Below are 21949 nucleotides of genomic sequence, written 5' to 3'. Positions count from 1 at the left end.
CAAAAGAAAATGTGGGGAGGCTGTTAAATATGATCTAACCTTTGAGTGCCTCCCCAAACCCTTTTAGGAGGTGTAATATTTAACAGATGGTTGCTTGTTCAATATTATTTAACCTTTGAGTGCCTCCCCGAATCCTCTAAGGAGTTTGCCTTACTACGGCCAACCACCTCTTGTTCTGCCACATACTGGATCATAACGAAGTGAAAATCACTTATCCTTCCTCATAACGACCATTCTATATTTTTAAAGTAATAAACATTAATAGTTTAAGAACCTAGGGCCAAAAGAATACAATTTACGTCTTGTCAGTAATGGAATGACAATCATTCCCTGATGAAGATGGAGGGAAAGACACAGAAATGTGAAGATGATATTCAAAACTTACAGTTTTTATGTCGTCAAACATATTTAATTTATTTTTGAAAATTATAATGAATTAGTGTTAACATGTGTTTTGTGTAAAAATGAGTTCAAAGTACAACGACCTCCTTTTCTCATAATATTTTTCTTTATTATCTATAAAGATCTTGGACAGCTTGTACACACTCATTCAAAAAATGAGTCACAAATATGAAGAAAATACATAAAAATAATACGACACTCTTGCACATATTGAGCATCAGTTTGTGAATACTTGTTTATCATAGCCTGGCATTATCTTATTAGAGGGAATGAAGTGAAAAGCTGTAAATATTAATATAGATATCATAAATTAATAACAGGGGTGTCCCCAGAAATATATATATATATATTTTTTTTTTTTTTTTGGGGGAGGCTTGGTTTTTGGAATTTTTTGCAAGGACTCTCTGATTGCCTTTAATAGAAGACAATGACCAACATGTCAAGGAACTACTTCGACAACGCCCGCTCCTTCTTCTGGGACAGCATACAGGGCGTGATTGATGCGGGAGGCGGATATATGAAATAAGCTAATTTTCAACATTTTTATCTACAATTTAACCCAATTTTGAAGTAAATTCCCAGAAAAATGTGGCCTCAGGGACAATTTAAATATTTTTGAAAAATGCGCCGATTTGATCTGAGCACTCTGTATATAAAATGGACGATAAAAATGAAAAAAAAGATTTAACACTTGAATTTAATACAACTTGAGCGGAAAGGAAAACATTGTTATTTGTATTGAATCAAATATGTTGGTGCCCATGTTGTAAAAAGATTCATTAATATAAAAAAGCAAACAAATTTCTGAACAAGCTTTCTTTATGAGTATGTGGATTTACTTAACTGTAAGAAAATATAAAAAAAATAAAAAAAAAACTGAAAGGGAGGAATGAGACCTACTCATAAATCAGTCCTAGGACCGATTTAACACGAATGACATCAAGTAGTATTCAATGCAGGTGTTAAGTTTTTTTTTATTCTTAAAGCCATTTGATAAAGTTTCATCAAGATTTATTGTAAATTTATTCATTTGATATGGTAAAAATATCAACTATGTGCCCAAAATGGTGTCTCCTTCCATTATGATATAATATATGCAGGGCTCAACAGCCACACTGGCTCTAGGTTAGAAAAACAGTTGAGGTAGGGAAGGGTGGCTTGTATCTAGCCTGTTTGGCTAAGTAATGTCATAACTTAAATACTGCAAATGCACTAGCCATTTACATAGGCCGTTTTTAGATCTTATTTCTCAAAATGGGAAACCAGTGGCCTACACATAAAGCTCCAACCTCCTCTTCAAGCCAGAGCACAACCTCTGTACAGAGTCCTTGGACGTGATCTCCAGCTCCATGTTCATAGCAACGTTCAAGGCATTTACAGATGAGATGGAAACCCATCCAACCTTTCTTTCAATGGCACTCCAGATGTCATACTCAAGAGGTTTGAGATCAGGAGAGGATGGGGCTTACATTTGGCTCTCCCAAAAGTCATTCATGTACTTGAGCCAGGTGAAGAGCTTCTGCTTCCCTCAAATCCCTTGGTCTTCATGGTATTGGTTTGTAGCTGAAGACGACAACAGACCTCGTTCAACCCTTTATTTTCTTTCATACCTGGTCACAGTATGGGCTACGGTTCTTGAGTGAACGCCCACAATCATAAGGATTGCCCTGGGCATGGGCAAGATCGATGATCATCTGTTGATTGGCCTTTTCCATCCTTCCCAAAATGCAAGTAATAAAAATTATCCTCCTCTCTTTGACTACCTGATTCTAAAATGTCAACAGATATATCATAGCGTTATCATTCTACAGTTATGCAAAATTATGTTGATACTGACACATGCACGCTATCCCAGCTCTTGACTCGTCAGTATATATTTGTACATCATACAAGAGAGTAATCTTTCATATTTTACCTGTTTGAGAAAGGTACACTGCATGACGCAGTAGGTTCACGAAATATAATGAACTTAATTTAATTGTATCAATCTGTATCAATATAATCTCCGTCCACCATATCATCAATAATATTCAAAAATTATTTATCTTGGATTTCCTGTCAATGGACCTTTCAACATACGGTACCACTTAGGTAAAAGTCAAATTTCTTAACAAATATCTTGGAGGATGCATCTCGGCTATCACTAAACGTAGTGATCATTTAAAAGCTGATAGTTAGGATTTTCTAAACTATAGTCCTGTTCTACCCTAAAATTTATCTTATATTTTGTGGTATTCTGGGATAGTATACGACCGTCCAGCTCTGAATATATATGACGTCAGTGAAAACTTTATAAAATCTCCTCTTCAGGTATCACTGATGCAATCACTGACATGATTGGAATGTTTTATAATGAAACTATACATCGTTTGCTAATTTATATCTGGTGTTTAGGGGTGTCATTTGTTAAGGAAATATTTATTTAAGAGTATGTATTAGTACTTAGCTTCTTAGTACCACTAACACGCATCAATTCATAGTTTGTATGTACTAGCGTTTACCCCCTCTTTCCGTGAACGCGTGAGAAGAAGCTCATGCTAAGAGAAAAGAAAGTATGGTGCACGGTGATGGTGCATTTGAGAAGGGGAAAAAATTCAGTGTGAGGCTTGGTGGAAGTAAAATACATTTTGTCTTAGTGTTATTGTTCCCGTAGTTGTGGTGGTGTGGTGGGTTGTGGGACCTTTGGATCCGAAGAGAAGGAGTGTGAGTGAAGGAGAGCAGAATGTCCGACCGAGTGAGTTCGGATGGAGAGGATCCAGGGAGTAAGTGTTGTTTTTTTTTACCTTATTTTATAGTGAAAAATAGTATTGCAAGTACGTACTCTCTCCTTTTCCATGGTGATTCTCCTTTTGACAGAGAGAGGGCTTTCTTCTTCCTCATTGAAGGGGGAAAGAAATAGAGGAAATGAAAGTGGTGAGTATTGGTTGTACAAGTTATAACTTGTACAAATTGTAATCAAGTACTAGGAGGAATCATTTAAAGAAGTCTTGTCTCAGTCCTTATTTATTTGGGAATTATAAGTTTTTAGGGCTGAACTGGACCGGATCGAGAGAGAACTGAACGGGACTGGAGTCTTCAGTACTAAATAAGGACTGTCACAACCTAATTTAAAGTACAATTTGTCGTGTACAATAGGGCAGATAGTTTTTCAACTTTTTTCGAAAATCGATTACGACTGCTTCAGAAAAGTTGTCATTATCGTAAGAAAAACACCTGTGTAAAATTTCATTTCCCTACGATGTCATAGTTGTACAAATCAAAAATCTGAATGGGGGAGAAAATATGACCATATATTGATACCTAAAAAATAAGTCTGGGATTTCAAAACGATTCAATTTCCTACTACGGTCTCTCCCTTGTTACTTTTATTGTATGACGTAACCTCTTATTTGAAGGGGGAAAAAAGCATAAAAAGTCCAAAAATCTTTAACAAGATATGATTCTAATTCAACCAATCTACTTTCAGTACTCTGATTAGGAGAAAAGAAGTAGACATATCGACTGCTGCTGACAACAAAATATGCTGATTATTTTTGTGTTAGCAAGGTAAGGCCGTGTCTAACCTTGCAGTCTGGACTGAGTTATGGGTTCAAATCCCTCTAGAAAAAATAATCTCCTACCGAACTGGAAAGAAATTCGGTCATGGACCGAGTCTCACACAACACTAATACTTATTTTGGAGAAATACATAGGATAATATAGATATACTAGGTATCAAAGTCCTCGTAGGTCCTTCATATTAATTGAAGTTTTCCTCATCTCATCTATAAAGGCACTTTGATCCAATAACAATTAATGAATTATCGATAGGAAATTAATTGAATTCAATGTATACGATCATTTTGTAGGGATATATTCGCCTTTTTGAAATATAATTAGTGTAATTTATGAGTATTAGTTCTATTCAGAGGTTATTTTCTTTAAAAAAAAAAAAGAATGTTTCATATTTCATAATTTGAAAATATGACTTCAATATTTAGTCACGTTGTAACTTATTTCGAGTTTCATTTTTTTTTTTTTTTTTTTTTTTTTTTCATATCCCGTTATATACATGTGCAAAGTATATGCAAATAAATCTATTTATAACTAATTATTTCAGTAGCTAGAGTAAGGCCAGCAGAACATTATGTGACTCGTCAACACAAAAGCAGGCTGGAATGTTTTCTTTTCAAAATTGAGTCTGAATTACATTTGCACTCTTTGACAATTAATTATCGTCAACTTCTATCTACAAATTATTCTTCATAACTCTTTGAGTGCATCGCAAATTGCATTTAAAGTAGCTAGAAATTGATAGGGACAATAAGAGAAGGATAAATGTTATTTAAAAATATCAAATATACAGTCATTAGCAAAAGTTTAAGACCGTCTGGGATATTTTCTTATTTTTAACAAAAAAACAATGTATTTCAGGAATTTCTGTTTTAATTGAATCTTACATTGAATTGACAATTACTTTACAACCCTTTTTTAATCAAATCAGATAGAATTTTTTTGCAGTTAGTAGTGGTAAATCATAACACGGTCAACTTCATCAACACGTCATCTCTTATGGACGTTTTTGTTGGGAAAAAAATACTTATGCCGGCTGTCTTGCTACAGAACATCTTCACCGCAATTTCGCGCTCAGAATAGCCTTCTTTGTGTAACGTTACTATTTCAGCTCTTTGAACAACATACTTTTTGCCCGTTTTTGAAGAATATCAATTTATAAACAACAAAATGATTGATCGTTTTTATTACCAATATATATTTTTGCAAAATAACAAAATTATTGGCTTGAATGGATTTAATTAATTTGCTATTATTTACAAATTACAGAGTAAGGACTCAAAACTTGTATTAGCATGTAAATAACATTTAATTTCATTTATTTTCCATTATATACATATATTTAACAGTACACGTTTTGCAGCACAACCCCGTATTTCAGTTGGCGTGCACAGGCATCATATTGGGAGGCACGGCTCCCTAGTGCCTTCCCTCCGTTAGTTACTCCACTGGATGTCTTATTTTTTCGTATTATTATCTATAATTATAGCTTATTTTCATTTGATACTGAAGTTAATCATGTTTTTTGTGTAGGTAGAAGTCAATTTATAAAAGAAAATAATTATTTTCAATTTTTTTAAATTTAGATTAATTAATTTTCCATTATATATATATACATATATGACTTATTTCATTCAAATTTAGAAAGCTTGATTTTTTGGGTAGTCTAATTTAAATAGTAATAATTTCCTTATAGTTCCTGAAACAATATTATTTATTGTATTGAATGACCCTATATAAAAACTTCAGTCAAATGATTTCCTATGAGTTACATTAACTTTCATTTGAATGACAATTATTTTTGTTAATATTTATAAATGTTGCGTCAAAAAATATAGAATCACTACTATTAATTTGATGAAACTTGTACAGTTTGAAAGGTCATAACACATGGGGTGAAAAGTTTTTTGCTTAATAAAGAAAAATCATTTTATTTCAAAATTGTTCTTGTTTTTAACATAAAGAAAATTATTATTTGCTTTATAGATCCGAGTCCCAATAACACTTTTCAAGACATTGCTTAGCATAAACAGTATTTTGACCCATTATTTTAGAAGTAACAAAAGTAGGGTATCCCTTGGCCCAATAACCCACAAACTAAACAACAGATTGTCATGAAATGTTGACAGCTGTCTTTTGAAGGTTGGTACAGACTGAAAATGAAGTGATTTTTTTTTTTTTGAATAGCACCATCTATTTTTCGAGACTTTTCAGGCTTCATTTAAGTATTTAAATGAACAATTTATAATTTTTGAAAGTGAAGAGTTATGACCCAAAAATTGAAATAGACACATTTTTACCCCTGTCTACATTATGTTTGTTTTTTTTCAAATTAAATTACTAGTCAATTAATGACTATATTTAGCTTTAACGAGCAAAATTCTAAGGTCAATTGCTTTTGGTCATACAAATGTGGTCTATTTCTTGTAAATTGTATTTATCTAATAATAAACTAAGAATTAAACTATATAAATTGAAAAATCTAATGAACTATTTTTAAATAGATAATGAAGCGGAAGCAGGGGCTGGAGCTGCCCCTTGGGAACACCAGGAAATGGAGCTTGCCTCAAAGATGATTCAAATTCAAAGTAAAAGGTTTTACTTGGACGTGAAACTAAATCAAAGAGGAAAATTCATTAAAATCGCAGAAATTGGAACAGATGGAAGACGAAGTCAAATATTTTTGGCCCTGTCAACAGCTGCAGATTTTAGAGACAACTTGTATAAATTTGGAGAATTTTATACAAAGTTAGGTAAGGATGCTTAGGTTTTTTTTTTTTTTGGGGGGAGGAAGGATAATAGGATTATTTAATACTGTAATGAGAGTTTAGATAATACGATCAAAAACGATGAAACGAAGTAGCTGAATGAACCATGCACTAGAGTGAAGCTATTATCTTCAACTCAATGTGCGTAGATTCGGGTTTTGTTCGTTCCTAGAGAAGGATATATACGTTCATTATATATATGGATTTCAAAGACAATTCCTAGATCGTCAGATTAAGTAACACTATAATGTGCAACTCCATATGACCAATTAAAGAAACATTTTAAAAAATCTAAAACTTCTAGACCCTTTTTTAATGTTGAATAGTGTCTCTAATTTCCCAAAGCTGATATGATTATTATCTACTTATAAAGTTAGTTCAAAAATTATTCATAGAAATAATAAAATGGCGAATGTATATATTATATAAATAAAATACGACGAAGGATCAACAAGTATTCCTGTCCTTTTGGAAATGGAGCATAAGAATAGAATAACTAACTACTTCGTTTATTCATAAAATATAATAACTTATAAAATAGCCATGACATATCCAGTGAGAGGAGAAAATCGACAGTTGACAACAAAACACATGGATATTTTTTTGTTAGCTAGGTAACGCCGTGTTAAGGACCGACTAGAGGGGCTGGCCTGCATGGGATCGGACTGGACAGCGTTTCCAGTCCAAAATAATGACTGGTACAACACTAGTTACCATATCATTTTTGGTTGATTTTTTTAGCATACCGCCAGATCATATTTTCTAAAACCCAACTCATAATAAAAATAAAGTAAAATCAAGTCTTAATGTATGTTTACAATCTATGCTTGAAGCCCAGGACTTTTCATCCCGTATGTTACATTTACTAGCTATTTATTTTACATTTAGGACCTCCAAATCCAGAAGTCCTTCCAGAGAATGGAAAGCTAAAATCCGAAATGATGGTGAAGGATAATAGAAGATATTATTTAGATCTCAAAGAAAATGCTAGAGGACGCTACCTGAGAGTGGGTTTTTTATCAAATGATTTAATCTCATTCAAATATCTCCATTTTTTTTTTTTTTTTTTTTTTTTAAATGAAGGTATCTCAGACAATCTCAAGAGGAGGACATCGATCACAAATAGCAATTCCCGCCCAAGGCATGGTAGAATTTCGTGATGCTTTAACTGATCTCGTAGATCAATTTGGCGAAAGTGACTTAACTGATGGTCACCACTTGCGAGTGGATAATAAGAACTTTTATTTTGACATTGGTCAAAATAATCGTGGGACTTATATGAAAATATCAGAGGTGAGCTTATGCGCCTTCTAAACATATTTGAAGGAAACAAAATAAATTTGGGCCCATTCAAACTTTTTTTTTCATCCATTCATTTCTGAAATGTTTCCCTTCAGGAGTTCAATTTATTTTAAATGAAACGACAACTAGATTTGACATGTAAATAACTTTTCCCCTCTCGAAGTGTCATTTTTGAGGCACCACTGATGACATCACTTAATCATTTTTCCAAGTAACGTATGCAACTTCACCCCCCACACACACATGCCACTACTGTTATTTTATCGCGCAACCTTTCATGAAAAAGGAATCAGATTAAAGGCCCGGAATCATCTGCTAGTTTCTCAATATAGTTAATCATTCCAATTGGCTTATATCTCTAAATTACTCCCTGACTATCATTAGTTCTCCACAATTTTTAAAATGAATTGCATACATTTATATATGTTTCATAATATTGATATCCTACATAGTACTGTATCGATACTGTAATATAAAATTGTTTAGTAATATTTTATTAAAGGCGTAGTTATACATTTGTATATGATAGCCAAAATTTCTTACTAGAAATAATAAAATGGGCAATATATGTATTATATAAACAACGAGGGATCAACGAGAAATCGTATTTCTGTACATTTGGAAAGAGTGCAAGAAGAAGGGGTGAGTGAGTCTTATGGTGACCCTTCATATGACCTTTTTTTAATATTTGCTGTCTGTGATATGATTTTAGAGGGGGAAAATGAATTACTACCCTAAAGAGGAGAACCTTTTGAAAAAAAAAATTAAAAGCTTTGCAACGTGTACACACATATACATTACGTAGGTATGTATATAAATTATAAACCTTTCGTAAGTCAAATTCAGTGAGGTAATATTTTATAGTACGTAACGTATTCTAACTTTTAGCTTTTTAACGAAAAGCTAAAAGTTTAAATTAGTGTTAGTGCAGGGAAAATATCAGCACTATATCGATGTATGTATTTTGCATTTTTAAATCAATTTACACCAAAGATAGGCGAGAATTCTTCTTTTAGAGGGAGAGGTTAACACACACACGACTTTTTAAATAATGAATAAAAAAGAAGAAAGAGCACACGCATGGACCGGTTTTTCTTTTTTAATCGCAATACATAGTTTTTTCTTTACACACATCGCCTCTTTAATATTAGGTGTACCATAAATAATGAGCTAGGTTCGTTATCTGGAAAAGTAAACAAGATAGCTCAAAATTTCCAACGGCATCGTTCTTATCACATATTTTTGTACTCGGCGAGGTTGAGTGATGTTACACAAGTGGTATAAGTAGTTGACAATCGCATCATTTATATCTATCCCCACTCTCTCCGCTGCAAATGAAGACACCTGATTTTCGCTCCTACTTCTTGATTCGGTACGAGCTCAACAAGACAGTCAACGAGATCCACACAAACCTTATCTGTACCTTCCCTGACACCTGCCCTGGCCTCTCTACTATCAAGAGATGGAGGAAGGACTTCGATAGTGGAAGTTTTGTCCAAGGCGAGTCTCCATCTAGGTACTATCTCCTGGAACCACAGACGATCGGAAAACCATGATAGAGTACCTGAAGACGATCGGGAAACGCTTCAACAACCTCAAACAGCACAGGATTCACCTTAAGGATTGTCTCCTGATGTGGGATAACACCCGTCCTCACGCTGCCACTGAAACAAGGGAGTTTATAATCCGAAAAGACTTAGAACCGGTCAAACAGAGCCCCTACAGCCCAGATCTGCACTTCTGTGACCGGTTCTTGTTCTGGAAGTTGAAACATCTTCTCCGGAAGGACGAGTTTGGGGGGCATGAGGAAGCCACAATTGCCGTGCAGCGGACGATGAAGAGGGTGAGCGAAGACGACCAACTCAAGAAGCTCCGGGATCACTGGCACGACGTCATCGCAGCCGGAGGGGATTATATTTTCTAATTTAGATGTGTTTTTATGAATTTGATAAAAATTCTGAGTTATAATGGGGTCAGGATCAATATTTAGGGTACTATAGTTTGTAATGAAAGAACTACCTTTAAAAATTAGAAAGGAAAAAACCGTTGTTGCTTGAGCTTTTTTTTTTTTTTTTTTTGTTCATTAATTAATAGGCTGTCCAGGTGTTAGCATTTCTCTCTAAAAGAAGAATTATCACCTATCTTTGTAAATAAAATAATTATCTCATTAAAATATTTTTCCTTCTCTAATACAATTTTAAATGTAGAAGGTTCTTCTCTTTATTGCAGTAATTCATTTTCTCCCCCGAAAATCTTATAACAGGCATATGATATTAACGAGGGTCTTAATTCAGGTGTACCATATGTGTTGCTCTCTTTTTTTCTCATTACAGACTACTCAAATCTAACTTATTACTTTTTTATTTGTCAAAAAGAATAAATCATAAAATAGCCATTACGTATCGAGTGAGATTAGAGAAGGGAAGGCTAACAACCTACACAGGGTTTACACTCTATGACGTCAAAATCTGTCTGTGTTACTTAGAAGTCCGTGCAGTACATTCAATTGACAATTCATGCAAGACTGATGCATGATGACATAACCTTGTATTTCTATTAACCTTGATTGTACCATCATGTAATCGGCCTTGCTAGAATTTTCAATTTGTCGTATCGTACCGACTGCTAGGCAAAACAGACAGATTTTGACGTCATAGAGTATAACAGCAATAGTCTAAGAGTCAAGAAAGGTGATAGGTAGCTACTCTTGGTGTAACAGTTATACTCTTAAACGTCACTATTAAAAAGTGTGGTGGAATCAAACATCAGTAGGAAAAGCGTTATGGCATAACCTTGTGTTTCTATAAGGCTTGATAACTAGGAGAAGAAGAAATAAAAGCACAATAGTAATGAAATAATTAATAATAAAAAAGAATGGGGGATACTACCTGTAGGAGCACAAGCTTTAATCAATCAACCTGTTGTCGTGATAAACATCATTTTTGATAAAAAAACACATGTTGGTCAACTCACTTGCACTTTGTACAATATTTATTTTTTTTAGTCTAGAGGAGATAACGCAGTAAAATTCGATATATATAAATACGACGAATATGTCATGCGGCAAAATCTCCTCGAGACAAAATTACCTAGAACCTATTATTTTAATGATCTTAGTTATTTACAATAAATTAACCTTTTTAGGTGAAATCAAATTCTCAAACCTCCATTACAATACCTGAGAAGTCATGGACCGCGTTTCGAGATGTATTTGATGCGTATCTGGATAAAACGAAAGAAACAGTAGATGCAGAAAAGGAAAACTCAACTGCTGTTCTAGAACCACCGGAACCAACTACTTCATCTCAATCTAATGGATCCGAGAAGTGAAAATATGATTTGTAATAGTGATCTAAATTTTATATATAATATTGAGTTTGTAATTATGGTTAGTTAATTAATTAATATATTATGTATGTAAGAAATATTGTTGATGATGTACCATAAGTCAATCTCTTGACCCAATTAAAAAAAATATATATTTTTCTTGCTAAGAGTAGGTGTAGTAAACAGAAATCCATAATTTTTATTAGATTTTTTTTTTCGATTAATTTTTATCTCCTTCGTAATCAAAACAGTGCTTACATAGCGGTCGGATTAGACCATTTCCATTATTTTATGCACATTTTCGATAACTCCCCTTGCATCTTTGACATCAAAATTATACTGACGTCATAAATTAGATGATAACTTATCATAATTCACGAAACCAAAATCAAACCGCGTGATACAGTATGTGGGAATAAACATTCACATACAGGTGTATCTGTACAGGAATTTTTCCTTTTTACAAGAAATGTTTTGGGTTAGGATAAAAAATTTGACGCGAAAATAGTGGGAAAAATTTATTTCCAAAAAATTGTGTACAGCTGTGGATTTTTGAAATTGTTTGCCAAGAACTTAAATTTTTTCTAAATAGGTATGTATTTTTGAAATTTTCAGTCACCTGGCCCGGGGTTTACTCATTACTAAACAAAAACTGAAAAAATATGGTCTTTGTAGGGCCCTTTTTTGAAAAATTGCACTTGAACGTTTTGACGAATCTCCAAATTGTGGATTTTTGAAATTTTTTGGACCTTTTTTTTCAAAAAATCCAAATGCGAAAACTTTAAATTTTCTGTGATCATTTTTTTTTCTCTTCTTTTGCTTATACGGCAAAAAAAAGTTTTCAAATTTTTATGACCACTCAAACAAACCTGAGTCAAACAATCACAAAATTATCAAAATAGTGTATTTACTACGAAATTTTATGTTTTTAACGCCATCATACATACACCTATTGCACTTATACTAAGCGAGTTACACATTAATCAAACCATCTATTGGAAAAATAATGGATTTATTTTTAACACGCCTATTATATTATGTAAAGTATTCAGATTCTTTTCATAGTTTTGTCATATATTTGTATACGACATTCACAATTGATTTAATTATTAACACTCTGAATAATATTTAAATAAATTACATTACATTTAATTAATGTGAAACAGAAGGATACAAACTATCTGATGAACTTTCCATCCCAAATTAAGAGTGATATTATATAAATTTATAATTATAACGTAATAAATTAACTCTTTGATAGAGTGTCAACTATTTAAGTCTTTTCAAAAAGTACGCGAATTGACTATTACAAAGAAATTCTATGTATCCACATTTCCATTGCACAAAAGTCCATTCTGTACAATACATATGTTTCTAACAAACGCTGTTGAGCTAAATCATCGTATTATATAAACTCTTTTCGTATAATAAATAATATATTTGTTCTGATTAAAAATATTTTTTCAATAAATAGTATATAAATAACAAATTCATTTTCATTGGCAAATCCAGACTTGACAATCATCCGTATGCCACCAAATTAAATGCATTATTATTATTAAATAATGATGAAAATCTTGTGTACAATGATCACGTTAAAAAAAAGAAACCGAAAATAAACATGGTAACCCTGACAATTTGAAGAATGTTTTGGAGGAGAGAAAGAATAATGCTCATGACGTTTCATTAGATCAGATACAAATACCTGTGACAAGAAAGAAGGGAGAGAAAAAATAAGGAAGGACATTTGCTGAAATTACTCCGGTGTCGATTCCAAAAAGGACTTACAATTATAACTCCGCAACAAATCCTCAAGTTTACGTTCCGAGCACACCCGAATGTTCACCCAAGTTTTTAATATAATTGAATCTATTTAGGAGATGATGTTCACTACACAGGAATTAAATAATAATGACAACTGCTAAGGAAAAGAAAAATTCTTTTTTTAGACTACCAATTCCAAGAGCACTGTTTCTGTTTGTTTTTTGTTATTGGTCTCCTATGAAAATCATAAATCATAATTCATGTGCCTTTTTAGTACATGTTAAGATTTGTTTTAAATATATACATTATACGCTGTTATGTTTAAATGAATTTTGTTTGTTTTTAATCGTGAGCGCTCTAAAGACTAAAGTGCACATCATTAATCACAACATATTTATTCTTATTATTTTATTTTTATTCTTTAGAAGAGAACACGCACGTCATATGAATTGATATATGTAGTGTTGAATCGGTCGAAAAAAAACTAAAAAGAATGTAGTCCTATCGGTACGATCCTATTCAAATTTGTTAGTCATAGGACCGGTCCTAATAGATCTTTTATGGTAACTACAACAACTGAAATTGCATAGTTACTATCTATGACCTTTAAGCTCCTCAACATGACCTCTTTCGGTGGACAAGATAGCTGAAGTTTAATGTAGGATGTGTGCAGCTAGAACTTCGGATTATACGTTCTAGCTACCATTTATTATTTTTTTCTTTTTTATATTATTCAATCCTTACTATGAGTGAGGATTAGCTATAATTATAGTTAAGACCTTAGGACTGAAGGGCCAAGGTATCGGTTCTTAGTAAAGTTGAATGGTAAAAAAAGATAGGACCGATAAAAAGAAAAGATAAAAACGGGGAAGGGTGAAAAAAAGACTGATTAGCCTATATGTTACCAAATGCAACTTTACGGTTCGAAAAAAAACTTGCAGTAGGCGTGTACGGAAGTCTAGAAGTGTTTTAGGGATCCCCATAGAAATGCTGGATTTTCAATAGTTAAATGGGGGAAATCAATTTGACGACATTTATATTTGATGTAAATAAATTCCGAATCTTTCACGTAGTCTAAAAAAAATTCAATACGTTGTTGTTTTCTTTAAAAGTCCCACTCGCTGGAAAATCCGTCATCTCAAGATAACCTTCAAAATCATAGATGGTGTGTCATGGATCAAATAAAAGGTACAATGTACATTAATTCATTTATATATCTAGTATTTTATAAAGTTTCCAATCAGTCCATTGATGCAAAGTACATAAATTTTAACCCTATATTATCCCCTTTAATCTTCATTTCTGTGCAATATGAAAGTACTAAACAGTAGGAACAAAAAGCGATGGTATTCCGAAGATAAATTGGTAATAACTTCCTTAATATTGAAGCTAGAGACAGGATTTTGGTCCAAATATTTTCTTTTGTATGATTGTCTATCTAAAACAGGTTTAAAAGAAAAATATTGAATTTTTAAATTTTTTGTAACATACCTACTATCAGTCCTAGGACAGTTCCAACACTAGATATACGTATTATTGTATTGAGTAACTAGGTTTGAATGTGCTCAAGAAAAACAGAGAGTAATGCAAATGATTTGTTGGAGAGTTATATTCTATTTTATTAAACAAAAATTTGTATTTTAGGCGGTCACTAATTACTCCGGGCAATGTCGTGTGTGTACTACCACTGGTAACTGATAAGGATACATCTTTTTAAGATGATTACTTTCGATGTAAGGTAAATAATTTTCTAAGAAAACTTCTTGAAATTGAAAAGATGGGTATTTGCAATGAATCTTTCACTTCGTTCAATATCTTGGATAATACACTGGCCATGTTCTTTGGGCAGATAATACACAAAAAAAAACAACTGCGCTAAAATCCCTTTCCACCAAATATCGAGTATAAAAAGCTATCAATAACTTTCTTGCAATGGCCCAAAAGAAAAATAAACGATAGGACATTTAAATTTGAACGTAGACAAAAACGTCATCATTCTGGACGTTCGATGCGTACAAGTTGGGAAACTGGGAATATGCACACCTTCCCATTCTCACCTCTTCAAATCAATTTGATCAAGAAAGGTGCCCCATATTAGATCACAAGTAATATAGGGATTTAAAACATTTTATTTAAACGCTATTAATATTTATACATAATAGTAATTTTATTATTAGAGCTATGTACAAAATATTTTTGTAATTTTGTGACCCGCCTAAATATATCGACCACCAAATTCATATTTTCCTATAGTCGCCCCAACCGCTTTATATCGACACCTAGGGGGAGTGCCTAGCATTGAGTCAGCATTGTGAAGTCGGTCGTTTTGGGGGCCGAAACAATCAAATTTTTGTAAGAATGAAAACATTTATTTCCCTAATACTAAGGAAACGAGTGAACTATTAGATGTGACCAACAAATAAAAAGACTTAAACCTTAGTGTCCATCAAAAGTATATCCCCCTATTGCATAGTTTTATTATATATCTGACCCTATTATGGGTTAAAAATATGTTATTACATCGTTATACAATCAAGTTTCCATATTGTAGAAACAAATCAACTATTATAATAGATTTAGACAGATATTTTCTTCTAATTATCCTATTTTTCTCGTCTCTAATTGATTGACCCAAAAAAATGTACGAATTTAGACTTTCATAGGGATTTCGAGTAGCATATTACTTTGATTTATTTCCAATATCAATGTTTATCAATTGCATCCAGCAGTATTCAATGTAGATGTTATGTCTTATTATATTCATAGTCATTTGATGGAGTTTAATCAATATTTATTGAAAATTTGTACATTTTATGTAGTAAAAATATCAATTTTGAGCTTCCTTCAATTAGGATACAATTTATGACGTCACTGAAAACATTCTTTGTTAACTATTAATAACAATATACATCTTCAAAAATTGTTTATACGTGATGTCAGAATTTTGATACTGTCCATTTTGGGAGCCTAAATAACCCATTTTTATAACAATAAAAACCCTTATTTCATTAATATTAAGGAAAATAGTCGACTATTGCATGTCAAAATGAGACCATCAAATAAAACGACATAAACCTTACTGTCTTATCAAAAATATATATCTCTATTGCCCAGTTTTATTATATATCTGATCCTCAAATGTATTAAATCGTTTTAGAATCATATTTCCATATTTTAGACAATAGATAAACTATTAGATTGGACATAATAAGATATTTTTATCCAATTACCCTACTTGTCTCATCCTTATACAATATAAAAAAATAATTGTACAAATTTAGCAATTCCGTAGGTATTTTTAGTACATTTTACTTGATTTATTTCAAATACAGTGCCATTTAAAAAATTTTGAAGTTGAAAAAAGAGGAATATTTTCTAAAATATTTATATTGGACAAAAATTATTCCATGAAAAAATGTCATTTCAAACAAATCCTATGGGTGACTAAAAAATATAATTTTTGAAATAGAAAACTGTTTTATAACAAAAAAAAAATTCCTTCGTTATATTTTTGCTACTGCTCTTGCGGATATATTTCAAATGTAAAAGGTATTGGTGATCAGTTCTCAATGTAGTGGACTCCGAAATATCCCATGCCCCTCCCTACCACTCATCCTATGCATAAAGATGTATTTAATGGAGCAAGTGTAGTCTTTTTTATTCTTAAATCCATTTGATGGAGCTTCATCATGAAATTTGTCCATTTTATATAATAAAAATATCACTTTAAGCCCCCAAGATGGCATTTCCTTCAGTGAAAATGCTTCATAGACCACTTTGGGCACATATGGGCTAGACTGATCTCTTTAGGACAAAATGAGTTCTGTCCCCTATCAGCACGCTATTAGACCCAAAACCCAATAGGAGTGAATAAGAATGAAAAGGTTAAGCAAAGGCAACAAGGCGGTATACTGATAAACTATTTTTATTTGGTAAGAAAAAAGAGTGTTACATTTTTCTCATAAAAAAATAATAAAGTTACATTAACAGGAAAAAAAAAGGAGAGAAAAAAAATGTTCTTCATAGTTTTGATTATATCTTCTTCTTTTTCATCTCATCATTACTACTACATAGATTCCTTGTTGTTTTAATTAATTAATTATAATAAATGAAACACAGGAGAGATGAAAAGGTATAAATAAAGAAATTGGACAAGGATTTCTTTATTTCAATAAGATTGTATTTCAGTCATAAGAAATTGTATCCTACCATTCCCCAAAAATTATTATTCTAGGAAACAAAAAAAGTTTAAGCTGAATGTATGATCCAAACAAAAAAATTCCAATGTTGTAGCTGTTGCTTTTAAAGGGGAGGGGGGTTAAGAAATAATGAGAGGAAATTATACACTTCTTTTTGGAAGGTTTTTCATGTGGGCAGGGGGCACGTCATTCAACGAACAATATATCCATATGCATAATTATGGTTTGTTTCATTTTGCGAAACAAGGAAGAGGTTGTTTGACAAAGTAAATTAATTCGGATGGGATCTTAATAAATTATACATTTTTCTAATACAAGTTCTTAGTGTGTGTGTGATTGATTGAGAGAGAGAGTGATATAGTAGTTTCGTCTAGAAAAGCATGATTGAGGCTTCTTTTATATTTTAAGGAGTGCAAAGTGTTTAGCATTGATGATGATAATGGAAGATACTTGGGCAGTAATAGGCACGCATGCAATATGAATCTCATTATGAAACGAAAAAGGGAAGAGTTATATATATATATAAGTTATTTCATAAGGTTAAATAGGAGAAAAATTCATATTTAAGAATTAAAAATTAACGCACTAATGAATTAATCATCAACAACATTATGTCATAACATACATTGATGACAAAAACACAATTTATAAGCTCAATATTGATCAGTCCTTTTTTTATTTTCTTCTGCTTGTCAAAACGAATTAAGCACATCCTTATTTCAAATAATTCCCTTTCCTTTCTTATTTTCTCCAAATGAAGAACATATAAAAATAACATTTGCTTTTTTATATAGGTGGTTATTAATTTTTATCGAAGTATCTTCATTTCTCCAACAATATTTTAAGCATTGCACCGTGTGCCAATAATAATAATAATTCAAACTAAAAATATTGGAAACCATAGAGAAAGACAACCAAAAAAAAAATTGTTGTTAAAAAATATTTACAGTGCCATGTTGAACGAAATTAGTAATATAAAAAAAAAAAAAAAAAAAAAAAGACAAGAAATGATTGTCCAAAATAAAGTTTCCAAAAATATTTGAGTGAACGGTATTTTAAGTAACTTTTTAAAGAGTTTATTTATATATATATATAAAAGTGTTCTATCTTTTTTAAAGAAGCAAAGGGATTTAATTATTCACATATTCAAGACCTAATTGAACAAATTAAATTTACGGATGGGTGTAGTCCAAAGGAAAAAAGTAGTTTTTATTTTAGAATTTTTCAAATGATATATTTAAAGTAAAGGGATACTATGGGGCAAATCAATACTACTGACTGAATAACACCGTAAACATTAGAGAGGAACTAAATAAAAAATATGAAGTGAAGCAATCGGGATCTTGTTTGTCCAACATGGATTACAAAAAAAAAAAAAAAAAAAAAAAAAAAAGAGTCAAAGTTAGGAGAAGTTCATATCTGATATGTGAATAGGGCATTCCCAAGTTTGCAAAAACAGAGCACACTAAAAAAATTGACAAAAATAAATAACCATATTGTCTGTAAATTCCAATAATTCCACTTTACTACTACATTGCACTCACCAACATACTTTCGTCAAAAAAAAGGGGGGCTGGAAATAAGGAAGATATTCTTTTTTTCGTTTCATACAAAATTAAACAGGTGAAATAAGTGAAGAGGAATAAACTTAAGATGAAGTTGAAGTTATCAAAATCTTATCAGACGAAACTTAGAAACTGGGAAGTGAAATTAATACATTTAATGTTGTTTATGTTTTTTCCAGACAGGGGAGTCCATGTGCACATCATGACTCGGAGAGGATGGATGAGGTCGTTTGTGATTTACTCTTTGGGCATTAGCATTGATCTGGGGTTCAAAAAGCGGTATAACAAGGCTATTGACAGCAACTCCCCCATTGCCCAACGAGGCAATAACGCTAAGGAGCTCATCTCTTCGTAAATACCGTCTTTTGCCTCTAAGTAATAAATTAACCAAGTCCCTACGACACCGCTGATAACCCGTTCTGCGAGAAAGTTCATTCAGTCGACGGATTTCATCGTTTGAATCACGATAAAGAGAAGTTAAGGACCCAGCAGCTGTTTGAAACAAGCCCCAAGAGGAAGAGTCTTCAAGTCTTTCTCTATATAAATGTGTTAAAGAAGAGGCTGTAGCTTGAAATGGAAGCCAAAGCTTACGTTGTGAAGCTTCTCTTTCTTTTTCAAGGGTTTCCTCTAAATCTTCTTCATCTTCCAAAATAGATCTAGCGTAAAACTGCTCTTCCGGACACCCTTCATACTCGGGTTTTCCGTTATTCATTCTCCTAACTGAAAGGAAATAAGGGTTTTAATTAGTAATATTTATTTATATATATATATATATATATGCAATACATAACAAAAATATATGTTCAAGGGAATCCAAATTCCCCCTAAATGCAGTTTGTAAAGATTAAACGTGAGTTACTTCACTTGGAACAAAATACTCATTCAATGAATTGCAATAATTTAAAGCACTTAGAGAAAGAAAATGATCCGTCGAAATCCGAATGGATCCTTCCACAAAGGAACTCTACATTATATACTAAATAATTAGGAAAATTAAGAAAGGGAGAACAATCCAATCTATTTATTTTCTTCATATATACAACAGGTATATCAGAGGCTTATCATTGTAAAAACCCAAATGTTTTAATTATAGTTTAGAGCCTTTATTCGAATAAAGACCTTATATGGTCTAATATAAATCAAATACTTCAATGTTTCATAATTTTATTGGGAGGATCCTTTTTGGTACTTTTAAGTGGACATTGCGGCTCACTCAAAGGGCTAATCAGAATAATAATTTAATAAGAAAAATTGACAAGGATTCATCGAAGAATAATAATGTAATTCAGACTCAATTTTGAGAATCCTTCCTGCTTGCTATTGTGTTGACGGGCCACATAAATTCCTATTCCATGTCATAGCAGAACTATTCTAAGTTTGATAGCAGGGCTTATAGAGGGCCGGGAAACAAGAGGTTACCCGGGAGGGATTCAAGAAATGAGAGAGAAAGATCATTATTATGAGATGGGAATAAAGTAGAATTTAGCTCAATAAGAGAATAAATCACGTGACCCATGACGTCATCAGGTACCTTCGTTGGGACGATCCCCTCTTCTCCGTTTTAGAGTTTCTATCAAAACCTTTTGGCACCACGTTTTGGGATTTGGAGTTTTCGTAAAGAATCAATCTTTAGTTCACAACGAATGGATCACTTTATTATTTAGAGCTACAGAAGATATCATTATTTATTTTTCAAGAAAATTCACGACTACTTCACTATATTTTTATTAATTCCTTCTCACTGATATTTTTTCTTTCTTTTTTTCTTTTTTTCTTCCTTTTATTTAATGGCAGAGTTCCACTCACTCTTTAAAAGGAGGAAAAATATATGGCTGCGTAAGGCCAAGTATTTCTCTTCTCCCCCCCTCCTCTTCCCTCCATGCATCTGCTTCCATTTAGCTAGCACAGACCAAGGTCGTATCTATACTGACCTCATGTATCCTTAAGTTTAGTTATGCGTGGATATTTTAGCTCATTTCGATCCTCAAAAATCCATATACTTGTCTAGCTACTTTCCGATACTATAAATATTCCGAGCTCAAATGAACATTCTCTTATAAATGATTATGGAACAATCTTTTTTAGTATTGCTGATTTACGCCATTTAATGAATAGATTCGAGTTTATTACAAAATATAATTTATTACGTCCATTCCTGTACAATATCGTTCATGTCATATGTAAGATAGTCCTACAGCAAATTACATAAAGACAACTGATTCATTTTATCAGAGCAAAACGTACTGTCTCTTAGAACGATTCCTCGCTCGCTCACAAACAGCCTCTTTGTTACAGAATTATTTTGAAATACCCTAGGCAGGAACATAGTTTTTGAACATTATATTATTTATATTATATATCTAAAACAAAGATAGAGCAATGATACTCAAGAACAATAATATATTCAATGGACAATGGCTCATAACATTACATAGTTTCGATTTCCAAAGTAGTTGTTGCTTTCCTTTTAATACTTTAACAGCCTGTTTTTAGGGGATCGGGAGGGGGAGTGAAAATGAATAAGTTTTTTTTTTTTTAATAAACCTCATTGGGCTCGAATTTGAATCATAATTATACAAATTACATATTATTACTAAATTGTTACTAAGGAATAATGAAAATCCCTTAACTTTTTTGATATTGCATATGATAAACAATTCATATAACCTAGTTCTGAAAGTGTTTCTAATTAGTCATCGTTATTTGCTAAAATATATTCAATATTAAACAACATTTTTTTTATAAATATCATTAATGAAAGAAGTTTTGAGTTGGATCTTGTTATAAATTAAAATGTTACATATTGAAATCACCAAAATATATTGGATATATCTTATTAGTATCTTGTGAATCAACTATTAATGAATAAGTATGATGAAATTCTACTTGAAATAAAAATTAAAGTTTATCTATTCCATGGTGAATATATTAGTAGAACTCGCAATTTGCTGATAGGATAAGTTTAGAATAAAAATATTCACATGGGATCACAAAGGAAATCCCCGGATTTGTGGTTCTAACAAGAATCATATCCAATTATTTATATTGAAATCATAGCTCAAATTCTGAT

The 21949-nt window shown here is 32.0% G+C and overlaps 1 protein-coding gene and 1 non-coding gene across 5 annotated transcripts; one reads left to right on the top strand and one right to left on the bottom strand.

The window, feature by feature from the left end:
• The first annotated feature begins 2956 nt into the window (after positions 1-2956).
• LOC121122678 (transcriptional activator protein Pur-alpha) lies at positions 2957-12840 on the top strand. 2 transcript variants are annotated; one of them, XM_040717707.2, is made up of 6 exons: positions 3004-3164; positions 3259-3315; positions 6459-6707; positions 7611-7729; positions 7806-8015; positions 11169-12840. In XM_040717707.2, exons 1-6 carry the CDS (start codon positions 3125-3127, stop codon positions 11352-11354), a joined length of 861 nt encoding a protein of 286 aa, XP_040573641.1. In that variant the 5' UTR covers positions 3004-3124; the 3' UTR covers positions 11355-12840. The 2 variants fall into 2 exon arrangements, with proteins under 2 accessions (XP_040573642.1, XP_040573641.1); XM_040717708.2 differs by lacking the exon at positions 3259-3315 and having other exon boundaries at positions 2957-3164.
• A 4184-nt stretch (positions 12841-17024) lies between these two features.
• Positions 17025-21057, bottom strand: LOC121122752 (uncharacterized). 3 transcript variants are annotated; one of them, XR_011781601.1, is made up of 3 exons: positions 20411-21057; positions 18842-19599; positions 17025-17797 (listed from the first exon to the last, which is right to left on the bottom strand). It is a non-coding gene; the product is annotated as an uncharacterized protein (transcript). The 3 variants fall into 3 exon arrangements; XR_011781602.1 differs by having other exon boundaries at positions 18859-19599; XR_011781603.1 differs by having other exon boundaries at positions 18926-19599; positions 20411-20668.
• Positions 21058-21949: the final 892 nt, after the last annotated feature.

Source organism: Lepeophtheirus salmonis, chromosome 8 (assembly GCF_016086655.4).
Source record: "Lepeophtheirus salmonis chromosome 8, UVic_Lsal_1.4, whole genome shotgun sequence".
Lineage (NCBI taxonomy): Eukaryota > Metazoa > Arthropoda > Copepoda > Siphonostomatoida > Caligidae > Lepeophtheirus > Lepeophtheirus salmonis.
The sequence above is the reverse complement of the archived record's forward strand: the minus strand, read 5'-3'. Positions and strand labels throughout refer to the sequence as shown.

Excerpts from the sequence above, each read along its gene's own strand:
- LOC121122678 (XM_040717707.2), top strand. The coding sequence starts at position 3,125 with ATGTCCGACCGAGTGAGTTCGGATGGAGAGGATCCAGGGA. Across the intron at positions 3,165-3,258 it reads GGATGGAGAGGATCCAGGGA|AGAGAGGGCTTTCTTCTTCC; the intron begins GTAAGTGTTGTT and ends TCCTTTTGACAG. Across the intron at positions 7,730-7,805 it reads CTAGAGGACGCTACCTGAGA|GTATCTCAGACAATCTCAAG; the intron begins GTGGGTTTTTTA and ends TTTTAAATGAAG.